Consider the following 14491-nt stretch of genomic DNA (forward strand, 5'->3'; position numbering starts at 1 on the left):
CAGCGAAGGTAGACAAGGATGTCAAGGATGACGATTGTGCCATGAGTGCTCATGCGCCTCTAGAGAAGAGGTGGGGCGACATGGAGTTGTAGTCGAGAGGACTACATGTAGGGCAGGATCCTTGAGGTGCCCAAACTCTTGGATCACATACGGCTACGGGAGCCCTTAACGACAGTAGCATAATGACGGGTATTGGTTGGAGCGAGGTGTGATGGAGCGACAGTGGCATTGCTAGAGTGCCAAAGTCTGAGGCAGTGGAATGGATGTTGTAGCGGTGCGAGAGGCACAGAGCAGTTTGTAGCAGCGCAGTGGCAGCAGAGGGTTAACACAAATTAGCAGCAGAGGTAGCTTTAGCATCACGAGGCATTCATACTGACCAACATGTCAGTTTTTGGGTGAAGTTTCAGTTACTTACTTTTTAGTAACTGAGTTGCAGTGCAGTGGTTAGCAGTGGCAGTGGTTAGCAGTGGCAGTGCTATGGGCAACATGATGCAACATATTGAGAGGGAGTTGTAGTATAGATGCAGCAGTGGCAGTTGCAGTGTAATACGCAGCAATACAGGTTACAATAGTGCAGTGGATGAAGGGCAGCAGGTCAAGCATCAGCAGCACAGAGGACCAAGGTCAAGGATCAGTGTAGTACTTCTATTGAGAAGTGTTACTAGAGCACATTCCTCGCTAAGAGGGAGTGTTGATTTTGGGTAGCATCGAATGTGCTCTAGCTCCGAAATTTTTGGAGGGGCTAGAACATATGAGATCTCCAGAACCCAAAAATCGTTTGGAGAAATTCCACCGGGATGAGGAGTTATTAAAATAATCAATATTTTTAATGGGTTCCTAAGTCTAAACTTAGGAAAATAAAAATATTAATGTGTATTAATAAGAATATTAATGTGTATCAAGCCTGTTTTAATCTTAGCCGTTGATTCATCAACGGGAAAAGTATAAGAGGAGGCTTGAGGGTCAGTTGGAGATACACCAAGAGATCAAAGGGTTCGATTTTTCTGGGGCGTGGTTTGGTGAGAAAGTCGAGCTAAGTGATCTGAGTTGTAGCGAGAGGGGCAGTTCGGCATAGGAACTTCAGTCCAAGGCCGAGGATACATAGCAGAGAGGCAGAGCAACAACAGGAGAGACAACATAGATCTAGAGAGGGTGACGCAAAAGCTAGTGGGGCTGATGCAGAAGCTAGATGAGTTGACGCAGAAGCTAGAGGGGCTGACACAGTTCCCTAGAGGTAGCATTGGGATTTTCTATGGGGTAGAGAGAGCAGTAGTTCAGCATATCGACTTCTGAGCAAGGGAGGCTCACTGGGAGGGTGACGCAACTCCTAGAGGAGGTGATGCAGTTTCAACTTCCAACGCAGAGCTTGGAGCAGCCATCGTTGCCCAGCACTGGGAACAACAATTTTCCTCTGTGGGGTTTGATCATCTAGTTGCTAGAGTTGGCAAAATATCTGTCTCCGGATACAGGTACTTCTGCCAGGTTTATTCTTTGTTGGGTGAGCCAGATTTAGCACCCTAGTTGTATTCAGAAATCTGCTTCATAATACAAACCATCTATATGCTGCATTGGTTTTCCCGAATTGGGTTTTTCTGGGGACGATTGTCTAAAAGTAACGTTGTCCCTTGTGTGATTGTCTTAGTTTATTTCAGTTCATGATCTGTATGTATGTGTAGGCTACAATAGTGTTTTTCATCGCTGTTTAAATATTTAAATAACTTGTTGAATGTAAAGAACAAGTAAGAGATGATAAACCAATGATTGCAGTAGGATTTTTGATGTGTAGATTCATAAATTCTTACATGGTACTATGGATGAAGAAGTCTATATAGAACAACCCTTGGGATTTGAAGTAAAAGATAGAGAGACACATGTCTGCAGGTTGAAGAAGGCACTTTATGGCCTTAAGAAAGCACCAAGGGCTTGGTATGCAAGGATGGACACATACCTACAAAGATTGGGCTTGTCGAAGAGTTTTGTTAATCCAAATCTCTATATCAAGGTTGTGAAGGATGAGCCTGTAATCATTCTTCTGTATGTGGATGATCTTCTAATGACAGGTGTGGAAGGTCATATTCAAGAATGTAAAAAACAATTGGCAACATAATTCAATATGAAGGATCTAGGGTTGATGCACTATTATTTGGGGTTGGAAGTTTGGCAAGGACTTGTTGAGATATATCTAGGTCAAGGAAAGTATGTGATCGAGATGCTGAAAAGGTTTGACATGATGGATTGCAAAACTATATTAACCCCTATGATCACAAACTTGAAGAGACTAAGAAGTTCTAAATCAAGGCCTGTGGATCCGAAAAGGTATAGACAATTGGTTGGCTCACTGATGTATTTGGTAAATACTCTACTAAACATTTGTTTTGCAGTGAATATTCTCAGTCAGTTCTAGGTAGAGCCCAAGCATGATCATTGGATGTTGATTTTTGTAGCTTGGGAGGTACTTTAAGCCTTGAGGATCGAGGGTTTGGAGGAAGGGGCTCCACAAATGGCCTTGTGGGCTTGAAACCCAAGATTGGGGTTTTGCACCCATCGATGTTGGGGACAAAACTATGGAGAGATTTCGACATGTGATGGGTGAGGATGATAGTACTCGTCGAGATGAATCCAACGCATCGAAAATCATCTGATTCCGAGTTGTGGTTGAAGAGAAATGAATTTTTGAAGTTAATATGGGTAAATTTGTCTAGTTGGGCAGGTCGGCTTTAGGTTAAAGTAGTGCCCAAAGACAAATTCGTTGGAGTCAGTTGATACCTATAAATATAGGTCAAGTATGAGGCATTTATATACATCCAAGAAGCATCTTTCATAGTCTACACATCAAGAAAGGCAACGTGAGTGCGGGTAGTGCGAGTGCAAGAATGTGTCGGTGAAGGAACTTGAGTGCAGGAAAGCGCGAGCGCAGGAACGTGCGAGTGCAGGAACACGAGTGCAGGCATCGTGAGTGAGGGTTGAGCATGTAGTAGACTGCACCAGGATGACGCAAAAACTGAGCAGTGCTAGGTATGTATTGATTGATGTGTTAAGGTTGAATTGATCCTAGTGGATGGTGTCCTAGGAGACGACAATTTGGAAGTGTGTTAGCAACCATGTCGAGGGGTTTCCTATGTGTTGGATGCCCTAACTAGGAGCAAATGATACAACAAGGATTTGTCACTCGTGGATTGTTGGAGGGCATCGTGAGAATGGACCAAGTGTGGATAGTGATTGGGCATTTATGGTCTACTGGAGGACAACGTGATAGTGCCCAAGTTGGAGCCCGGTGTGCACCATCTTTCATGGACTTAGATGGTTGCTAGAGTGGCAGTTGTTGAGCTCAAGAGTCTGATCAGCTAGGAGCAGTTTTGAGCAACCCTAGACTTGTGTGTGGAGAAGGACATCTACAACAGAAGATGGGTAGTCCTCCTAGCCTGTGTTCATTGTGGGAGATGGACATCTTGCAGTGATAGGTGGCAGCCCTCCGTGCCCTATGTTAGTCTTCATTGGAGCAGCGCAGGAAGACCATAGTGGGCTGAAGTCCCTGAGTAGATGAGGAGCAACAATGGGCAGATTGAGAGTTGTTCACAAGTGGAACTATGAGCAACTCGACAGGAGTCTTGATGTGTTGATGCCTTGATGGACTAAGGCACAACTAGAGAGCAGATTGACAACCGAGGTTTAGTGGTCCAATGGACTTGGAGCATTGATAGAGGTAGGAGTTGTAGATCAGGAGTCGAAGGACCGGGCAAGTACATGGTACGATTGAGGGGAGCTGAGAGAGTTGACTACATCAACCAGATGGTTAGAGTATCTTGTTGAGGGTAGATTGGTTGTCGATGGATTGACACCAAGCCCCAATTTTGTATTCTTGTACTAGAGGATGTATGAGGGCCATTATCCCTGGTACGGGAACCCTAGACTGTTGTATTATTTAGGTTGATTAATATAACGAAGTTGGATTATTGTACAAAATTGTGTAAAAAGTTGTCCATATTTTGTGCACTAGTATATTTACTGTTGTTTATATTCCGCTGTGCAAAGTAGTATCGTTGTGATTCTTGGTTTGGTAGCATTAGAGATTCTAAGATTCTATCCTAGACCCAAGATCATGGAAAAACAACATTGGATAGCAGCCAAGCATATACTGAGATATCTGCAAGGAACAATCCACTACTGCTTGAAGTACGATAACAAGAATGATGTCCACTTGATTGTATATACAAATTTTGATTGGGGAGGCAGTGAGATGGATGGGAGAAGCACTACTAGAGGATGTTTTAGTTTGGAATCCTCCATGATATCTTGCATGAGTAGAAAGCAAGAATCAATTGCTTTGATTAATGTTGAGGCTGAATACATTGCAACCTGTGAAGTAAGCAGAGAAGCTATCTAATTAAGGAAGTTGTTGTCCGACTTGTTTGAAGACCCTATGGTGATACATTGTGACAACACCAACTGTATAAGGTTGTCTGAAGACCCAGTATTCCATGGAAAGAAAAAGCACATAATTAACAAGTATCATTACATACGAAAGATGGTGCAAGATGGAGTGTTGCAGCTACAATATATCTCCATTTTTGAACAAGTAGTTGACATCTTGACAAAATCTCTTCCTAATAAGAAGCTTGTGTATTTAAGAGACAAGTTTGGACTGGTTGATATATCCTCCCTAGTTGAGAGGGAGAGATAGACACATCATTCTTGTCTTCACTTTGTGAAGAAATAATGGAGGATTGGGTAAGCATCTGATTTCCGATACTCTTTGAGGATGAGGTAGGGCATCCAAGATGTAAGAGTAGTTGAAGAGGAAATTCCTTGAGGATGTGTTATTCCAAGATAGGAATTGTCCTAAAAGGACATACCCTGTGAACACCCGGGTGGGGTATGTGCCTTGAGAGACAATGATGATGGTGTCTATCAGTCATTGGTCTCGCCAACATTGTGCTCTGATCTTGTGGAGAGATAGAGCTATTAGTCAAGGCCTTGCTATGTGACAATGCTGGTTGGTATGATGCAAAGAGATAAGTTGAAATGATAGCTTATGAGATGACTTACCAATCCGACTCTTATTATGAGATCTCTTCAGTTTGAGAATGTCCATGTACTATTATGAATACTTCCCTAGTTAAGAGGGAGCGTTGAAATGCGTAACTAGGTTCGATCTTCATTAATATGAAATGTACTTTTGATTCTTGTATATTGTAAAAAGAAAGAAAATTTATTATTGTTATTTTTTGTAGCATGAGTTTTATGCTCAAGGTCTTTTATTTAGAAGTCAAGCACTCATTGACTTATAAATAATTAGTTTTGTATTTAAAAGTCAAGAAGTCAAAAGAGTCATTGTCATATGAAGAAGACCCCATCGGGCACATTGTAATGTGTACAATGAATTATTTTTGTATTTAAAAGTGTCAAAATACCCTCCAAGATCAAGTCGGTCTGGCAGCTAAGAAGTCGGCCTCATTAGGGCATGTCATCCTCCTTGGAAGCCTATATATAGGAGGGAACTCGACTTCTTATGGTCATTCACTTACCTTATCATCATCTAAGTGAAGGAGAAGCAGAAGAAGGCTAGCGAAGAAGGACGAAGGATGAAAGTTTGGGTTATTTCTCTCTCTCCCCCACGTGCGAAGAAGCACGGCTAGGGTTTTGATGCTGCAAGGTCGAAGTTAAGGAAATTGTAGAAAGAAGGTCGAAGGAATGTCTATTAGATCACCTACAAGCCCTAGAAGAAGCAGGAACCCAACCGAAGATCAAAGGAAGCCTTAGAAGCCCAAAAACTTCTCACACGTGTGGAAGCAGTAACTGTTGCAGGGGCCGAAAATTTCAGACCTACAGTGGAGGCCGAAATTCTGTAGCTAGGGGTCGAAGTTGTGCAGCTAGAAGAAATTTGACTAGGTTTGACTTGGACAAAGGAAGCACATTATCAAGAAGGTCTGACTTGGTCTTGGGTATTGGTCTTGGTCTAGAGGTCTTGGAATTCGTCATTTGAAGAATCTATAAGAAGAGAAGAGATTTACTAGTTTTCCTCTCAAGTGGAGAGGTTTTGGCCCTGGCTTGCAGCGTACATCCTGTGTTCTTGTGCATTGTTGATCTTCTTGTTTTGGTAGTTTTTTGATCATAAGAACAACATAATAATAAGATAAGAAGCTAATAATCAAGAAAATAAAAAAATCATCACAAGTAGTTATCAAGTCGAAGAGAAATCATCTTAGTTGCAACTCTTTAGAGTTCTCAACAACATGAAGGAGGGCTGTTATAAGCAATTGATTACCATTTTAATAAAGGCCCCATTTATGATATTGATGATGACACCAACAGGGGCCTTGCTTCTCCCTACCTTCTTCATGATCCTAGGAGTGTGTTTGAGCCATCCATGAGACATTACCTTTTCCCTTTTCCCTCAACCATTGATGACAATGAGCCTTCTTCCCTTTCTGAGGATTGCCTTGAGGGAGAGCCATTCATTAGATGCATCACTTCTTCCCAGTCATGCTTTGAAGATAATGAGCACGCAGTGGTTGCCCCTTTTCAACGTAATCATCATATCGAGCAACCTGCTTGTTGTGTCTCTCTGTATCATTAGTCCCCTTTTTCCTTCCCATCATGACCTTGAGGTAACCATGAAGCATGACATTGTCAGGAACGATTGTGATATGCAGTTCTTGGGCTTGGTCATTTAATCCTCCATTCTCTATTTGTAGGAAAGGCTCCAGATCTCCAAATTGGTGCCCTTTCCTTCTTCCGGGACTCCCTTTTGCAACATATGGATATCATATTTTCCCACCTCCCACCCACATCATCTTCCATATGATTGTTTCTATGTTGGATTTTGGATTTATTGCATGAGTAATCATATGGGAAGGTATTCTCATATTGATCTAATGATATGTTGGTTGCATTGGCTTTATGATTACACTTAGCACGCACTTGATGTAATATGCATGTTAGGGTAGGATGCATTGCATATTGATTTTACATCAGAATTTAACATCATATTGTTTTATCATGCTAGATTAGGTGCCTTTAGATTAGATTTTCATTCTAGAATGGATTATATTTCCTGTTGATTTTATGGATTAACATAAGCATGGGCAATCAAAGGACGCCATAAAAGCATGCTGCACCGTTTGCTTCATCTTTGATGATGTGCAAGTAACAAGTCTATGGTCCCAAGAGATTGTTGGTGTTCTCATGACCTCCCCGTCTGAGTATATAGTTCGTGCACTCTACTGAGAGCTCATGTCCCAGTTGGAGCTAGATGTTACCCACCACTAGTGGGTGACCGATATAGGATAAATTTTCTCCTAGAGATGTTTTCAGTCGGCAACAAGCAACCCCCTGCAGCCACTAGATAGCTTGATATGCCACCATTCTCCGCCAGTTGAGCCACCCACTGTGTGCCCTCGCCCTTCTGTTATGATCGTATGTTTGAAGGTGGGCCTCCTAACCCCGAAGGTATGATTGTTCATTATGTAATTGGGTGTTTATGCTTGCTCTTCTTGGGCACGTTTGAACATGGATAAGTGGTGGAATTCAGCGTAAAGAATGGACTTGGACTGTACTCTTGTTCCCTTGTCCCAACTTGGTGGTTAGTTTTGTATCTTGGTCCTGTGGGATCTCCTTTATGGCTTGCTAGCTTTAGGAGTGGCACTACATGGGAAAACTTGATTTTAATTGTGTGGTCCCGCTTCCCTAATGAGGTCGACTTCTTAGCTGCCTCATTAGGGCAGTATCTTGAGGTACTTTTTCGATCTACTGAATTACCTGCCCAATCTGCATCGGTGAACCCATTCAAATTGATGTCCTCCCCTCTAGATTACTTCAACCCATATCCGACTATTCCACGTACATACCTAAGTATGTGTCTTGCTACTGCCCAATGCACCCTTTTTGGTTCCACCATGAACTGACTAAGAGTGTTGACAACAAAACAAATGTCTGGCCTAGTATTGGCCAGATACATAAGTGACCCAATGAGCTTCCTATACAAGGTGGGATCTACTTCTTTGTCCTGTGATGCATCTATTTTCTTCCAGTTGGTGATCATGGGAGTAGCCATGGTTTGGCAATCCTGCATTCTGAATCTCTTCAGAATTTTTGTAGCATACCTTCCTTCTCCAAGGAAGATCTCCCCATCCTTCTACCAAACTTCCAACCCTAGAAAATAATGCATTAATCCCAAATCCTTCATGTCGAATTCAATTTCAAGATTCTTCTTGCAGTCTTGGATGAGCCTAGATGACCCAGTTAGGAATAGGTCATCTGCATATAGTACCAAAATAAGTGGCTCATTCTCTATGAGTAAATAGTAGAGATTGGGATCAACATCACTCTTGACAAATTCCAACTGCTGCAAGTAACTATCAATCCGACCATACCATGCTCTGGGTGCCTGCTTGAGCTCGTACAAGACTTTCTTTAACATGCAAACATGAGATTTCTTCTCATGAGTTTCGAAGCCTTCAGGCTGTTCTATATACACCTCCTCTTCTATCACTCCGTTCAAGAATGCTCTCTTGACATCCATTTGGTGAATCTCCCATCCCATTTGAGCTGCTAGGGATATAACAGATTTGATAGAGGTGTATTGAGCAACTGGGGCGAAGGTCTCTTCATAGTCTATTCCTTCTTTCTGAGCATACCCCTTTGCTACGAACCTTGCCTTGTACTTCTCTATGTTGCCGTCTGCAGCATACTTGATCTTGTAGATCCATCGTGATCCTACAACTGATCTATTTTCTGGTCTAGGTACTACTTCCTAGACATCATTCGTCATGATGGAGTTGTACTCTTCCACCATGGCATCCACCCATACTTGGTGTTGAACAACTTCCTGAAAGCTAGAGGGTTCTTCAACCTGAGCTACCAATGCTTGGTATCTATCTGGTTGTCTACGCTGCCTCTTCTCGGCTCTAGGAGCTCCAACAAACTCCTTTGCATCCCTTAGTGTCTGCCGCACTTCTCTGCTTGTTCTACCACTGGTGGTGGGAGGCTCAACCAACTCTTCCTCTTGATCTTGTCGTTCCGTCTGTTGAGAAGCATTTGCATTTCCTCCCTCTGAGGAGATACTGGTGTTGGTCACTGTACTCGACCCAGGTGTATGCTCTCCTGCCTATCCTTCTTGCTGCCCCTGCTGCTCTTGGACTAACGGAACATCTCCTGACTGATCTTCTGCAGGCATTTCACGAGATTTCCTGAAAGCTCTATCTTCCATGAACTTTGCATCCCGTCTTACTACAATCTTCCTGCTGCCAGGAATGTAGATTCTATATGCCTTTGAGGTCTCGCTGTATCCTACGAGATACCCCTTCTCTGCAGTCTGATCCAGTTTGCTGCGCTTCTCGTCTGGAATGTGGCAATAAGCCACACTTCCAAATATCCTGAGATGACTGACTTCCAACTTCTTCCTTGTGAATACTCCTTTGGGCGTTCTCTTCCCCAATGCTCTATGAGGAGTTCTATTCTAGATATATACTGCCGTGTTGCAAGCTTCTGCCCATAGATACTTAGGTAGATCCTGATCATACAACATGGCTTTGGCTACCCCAACAATAGTTCGGTTCTTATGTTTTGGCATTCCATTCTGCTCCGGATTATATGGAGTTGTCCACTCTCTTTTGATACTCTCCTTTGCGCAGAAATTTGTGAAATCTTTGTCTGTATATTCTCCACCATTATCTGAACGCAATACCTTTATCTTTTTCCCTATCATATTTTCAACAAGAGCCTTAAACTCTCGGAAACGATCAAAGACCTCATCCTTGGTCTTTAAGAAATAGATCCAGGTTTTTTTGGAGTGATCATCGATAAAAGTGACGAAGTATTCGCCACCACTAAGAGCCCTTGTGGACATAGGACTGCAGATATTTGAGTGTATTAATCCAAATACACACTTTGCTTTATTGTTACTTCTGGAACAAGTTGCTTTAGTGTACTTTCCTAGCACACATCCTCTGCATAAGTCATCATGTTCACTACTAAGGATTGGTACCCCTGTAACAGTCTCTTTGAGCATCCTTAGTGCTCCATGGTGTAAGTGCCCCATTCCCCTGTGCCATAATTCATTTCGCTCCTCACTATTATAGTTGTTGCCTATCATTCGAGCTGCAACCTATACAACTTGTTGCTTCGAACCCCAATTTGCTTTTTCTTCTTCCAGCTTGGATGCTTAACGTATACTTTCTTCTCGATGAAATATACATCATATCCCTTGTCCTGTAATTGGGACACTGAAATTAAATTCATTCCTAATCCTGGCACACGCAGAACATTGTTGGCTCAGATGTTGGTCCCTGCTTTGGCCTAAAAAGCTATGGTACTTCTCCCTACTGGAGTACATTTCGTTCTGTTTCCCATAGTTATTTGGAAGTTCATTTGTTCTTCTTGATAGCTCGAGAAATGTTTTCGTACTCCAGTCATATGAGCTGAAGCCCCGCTATCAATGTACCACACATCCGCTGATGCTGAATTAGTTAGGCATGTGAATTCTTCATCTAATCTGGTAGATAAATATGAGACACTTTGAGTATCCATATTGTGCCAATTTCTGACACTAACCTATTCCAGCAACTGTTGTAGGAAAAATTGCGTCCCACCCAAGGTAATCCTCCTTTGCTACGCTGTCCCTTCTACCGTTGTTAAATTTCGATTGGAAAAGACTTACCTCTCTGTCGGCTCACTCAGAGAGAGTTTTCCCACGAAATCCAACCATCGCCGCCATCGAGAGGAGCGAAGCCGCTTGTCCGCAGAGGGTAAGGAATTGATTGCTTCATTCATTCATTAGTGAATACAAGGGTAGGCTATTTCCAATCTCCTTGGTTTGAATTGCGCAATTCTCTGGGAAATTCCATATCTGCCCTTGCAGGAATTTCGAATTCCCTTCTCTTCTCAGCACTGGATCCTCTGGCTTCTCTCTTTTGCTTCTCTGTAGCTTTGATACCATGTGAAAATTTCTAAATAGAAATCCTACTGCAGTGATTAATATTATTTCTTCTACTTATTACTTCAGAAATAAGTTATCTACTGTATTCTTATGGCAAATATCGAAATATATTCTACTGCAGTTTTCACATTTAAAACATTGCAAAAAGTAAAAATGCTGGCACAAATACAATCACAATGACAGTTATTTTTGGACAATTGTCCCTGGAAAAAACCCAATATGAGAAAATCGGTGTAGCAGATGAGGGATTTATTATTCTTCAGCAAAGAAAAACTTCAGGTACAAATTACACCCAACAGTATGTAACAAGGCTTTCTGAGAAAAATTTACAGACGTTCCTGAACAAGTATCTGACCTGAGAGAGAAGTTCCTCCACCCTCTAGGTCTCTTTGGCTTGCCCAACGTCACTTTTTGTAGCCTCTAGACTGGCCTGCCAAATCCCTGCGTCACTCAAGCCAGTGCTGCCTCTCCCAACGTCAACCTGCCCAACATTGTCCTTTCTATTGCTCTGCGTCTTCGTCTTTGTCTCCCTGACTGATGCTGAATCCTCTTTGTCTCTCCTCTACCTGCAACTCTCCCTCTGAATCGATTTTCTCTTGCTGAACTTTGACCAATGAGAAAATTGATTTTATTAGGGCAACTGAGTATTTGCCTGGTGTATTTTCCAAATGACCCTCAAGTCCCTTCTTCCATCTTCTTGTTGGATAGCCAACGGCCCAGATTAACTCCTAATCAAAGGCTCAAATCGTTTTGACTTGATCTCTGTCTTTATCTAGAAGATTCACTCACAATTAGATTAATATCCATTAATATTTTAATTTTTCCAAGTTTAGACTTAAGAACCCCATTAAAAATATTGATGATTTTAATATAATCGCCTCTGGGTAGAATTTTTCGAAACGCTTTCTGAGTTCTTTGGAATGCATGTGCCCAAGGTTCCTTGCAAAATTTGAGGCCTAGAGTAGATCCGATGCTACCCCAAATCAACATTAATTACCAAAGCACCAAAACACATTGATAAATATAGGAGTTATGGTTTCAAGATTCATATAATGGTTCTCTCATAAAGGGATAGGTATGGATTTTGAATTCTGCTCCAATACACAAGTTCAGCCTGGGTTAAAGGTCTATAATATAAAAAGCTAAACTAGGCTTTATGATATCAAAGGTAGGTTTGCCAGGTTGTGTTTTAGTGACAGCTTGGAGCGTTTGTTGTTACAATGATCTAGGTTCAAATTTTGGTGGATATTCTCCCTTTGTGCACGGGCTTTGTTAGATGTAGACTATTAATATTAATGTAGTTTTTGTGCAATGATTAAGATAACAAAATGTTCTTCGTTTAAGTGCAGGATAATGGTACGACTTACTTTTGTAAATACTGACTGTCAAAAAAGATGATTTCCCTATAAAAAAACAAACACCAGGGGAATTTTAAGCTAGTAGTCATTTCGAGAATGATAGCCCCAAATTATAGTTGCACGGGTGCTAAGACACCTATACTGAAAACTTCGAAGTTTGGGGTTATTGACTACCGGTTCTGCTTTGGCATGAATATTGGATTGGTGTAATTTGTTCATTCTTGTGCCCAACATATTTGATTTCCTCATGGAGGAATTATTAGTATTATTTTTTTAATATGAGCTGATGTGACGATGATTTGCAGACGGATGGTTTCTTCAGAACTAGTGTTCCTGATGTTTATGCGGTAGGAGATGTGGCAGCTTTCCCTATGAAGATTTATGGGGACATTAGAAGAGTCGAACATGTTGATCATGCTAGGAAATCAGCAGCACAAGCCGTGCAGGTGAGATTATGTTTTTCCCCTCCATCTTTTTCTGGAGTAATACAAGGTAATAAGTTGAGAAGAAAATGCTTTAAAGATCATCAAATTATCAGATTCACGATGAGTTTTATACCGTAGATGCAGATGCCAATTTATGTCTTTTAATTGGAAAATGTTAACTTTTATGGGGAAGAATTACAAGACCATTACATTGATTATGATTGTCATTGAACTTTGGCTCACTTTCCACATACTGATGGTATAATAATTCTATGAAAGAGAGAATGGAATCATTCACCTAACTTTCCACTGACGATTTAGCATAACCTGTCAGTCTGTAGTGTCCGTGCTACAATAACAGTATCATCACACATTGGTCAATCTTGTTTTTCTCCTCCCTGCAGTTAAAACAAAAAAGTTCCCTCAGAATTGTACTGTTTAAACTGTCGACCTTGTAAGTATAGTAAATAATAGACCCCTTTCCAATGTCATATACTTAGAATCCCACTGGAAAAGGTGTAAAGATGTCATCGTTCTTGAAGTTGTTTGTGTGTTATAATAGAAGTAAGCCATCCTCATCTTAAGGATTGCAAAACTCATGCTCCGAGGTTGCAGAGTTTGACAGGAAATTTGAACTTAATATAGAATTCCTGAAGTCTTGTGTGAAAAGCACAAACACTGAAATTGCTTTGTTATCGCTAATGGCAAGAGAAAGATACAATCAAGCATGCCAATATGATTTCTATAGAGGGGATAAAACTAACAACAGTGAGCCCTTACACTTCACTCCTAGTAGGAAGGCTGTTCTGGCAATAGTCACCCAATTACCAGAGAGGGGATATGAAGCTGTAGATTTTCGACATGTTTTTTGACTTGCATTTGTTGCAACCTGCTCCCAAATCTGGAATTGGAGGAATGTACAAATTCTGCAAATTATACCAAATCCCCATCTAAGAGATCCTGTCTCAAATTCAGGTTATTTTTGCTAGCCTATGCATACACCTTTTTCATATACACCAACTTAGTAGATCCGTGGTAAAAAATGTAGTTGCCACTTGATTAGAACTAGGTCGCTCCCATTATGTTCAACTGAATTTTTCTCCTAATATAAATGCAGACGAGAGGTTTATAGTCTGTGAATGGGATGCCTTCCTCTTGCAAAGCCAATAGACGTCATTTCTTAACCTGTGCAAACAAGTATAATACAGCCATAATTCTTTATCTGAACTCACAGCTGGGCCACAATTTGGGGTCTGTTGAGCTGAAGGATATGGAGTGTTACTTGTGTAATGAACCTATATTCCTACTTTTCTCATGGTAGAAGTTTCTTACACTTGTGACAATAATGGTAAGGTTGATATGCATAAAATTATTACTTTCTCCTGTTTTATTAAAATTAAGTGACAAGCAATGCACACTACACTGTAATGTATCTGGAGTCCTTGGTGGTTGAATTTAGTAGGAATTTGAGATTAGAATGCTCGGTATATGCATGAAACTATGCAGCAGTTGTCGTCTATAAATGTCTTCCTATCTTTGTTAATTTTAGTTAACAATGCTATGTTCTATGCTTAGCACAATTTACTTCAATAATCCTTAGCCCAATAGAAATTTCCAATTTCAATAGCAATCACAATTATCACGTTGACAGTAAAAGCAAATAGAACATAAAAAAAATGCAGAAGACAAACCAAGACAAGAGGAAACTAGATTTGGCAGATGCCAGGGAAAAACCCCAATGTGGGGAAAACCCTTTGATCAATTCTTCTTAT

At 41.1% G+C, this 14491-nt stretch overlaps 1 protein-coding gene across 4 annotated transcripts in view; it reads left to right on the top strand.

Moving 5' to 3' along the window:
- Positions 1-14491, top strand: part of LOC149195018 (monodehydroascorbate reductase-like) — a 153124-nt gene that overhangs the window by 80299 nt on the left and 58334 nt on the right. For all 4 annotated transcript variants that reach the window (XM_089405217.1, XM_089405219.1, XM_089405218.1 and 1 more), the window contains one exon: positions 12600-12740. In XM_089405217.1, the coding sequence (XP_089261343.1) occupies positions 12600-12740 (141 nt within the window). The remainder of the gene's footprint in view (positions 1-12599; positions 12741-14491) is intronic.

Source organism: Pinus tabuliformis, chromosome 2_2 (genome assembly GCF_031772625.1).
Source record: "Pinus tabuliformis cultivar Carrire ecotype Pingquan chromosome 2_2, CPIR1, whole genome shotgun sequence".
In the NCBI taxonomy this organism is placed as follows: domain Eukaryota; kingdom Viridiplantae; phylum Streptophyta; class Pinopsida; order Pinales; family Pinaceae; genus Pinus; species Pinus tabuliformis.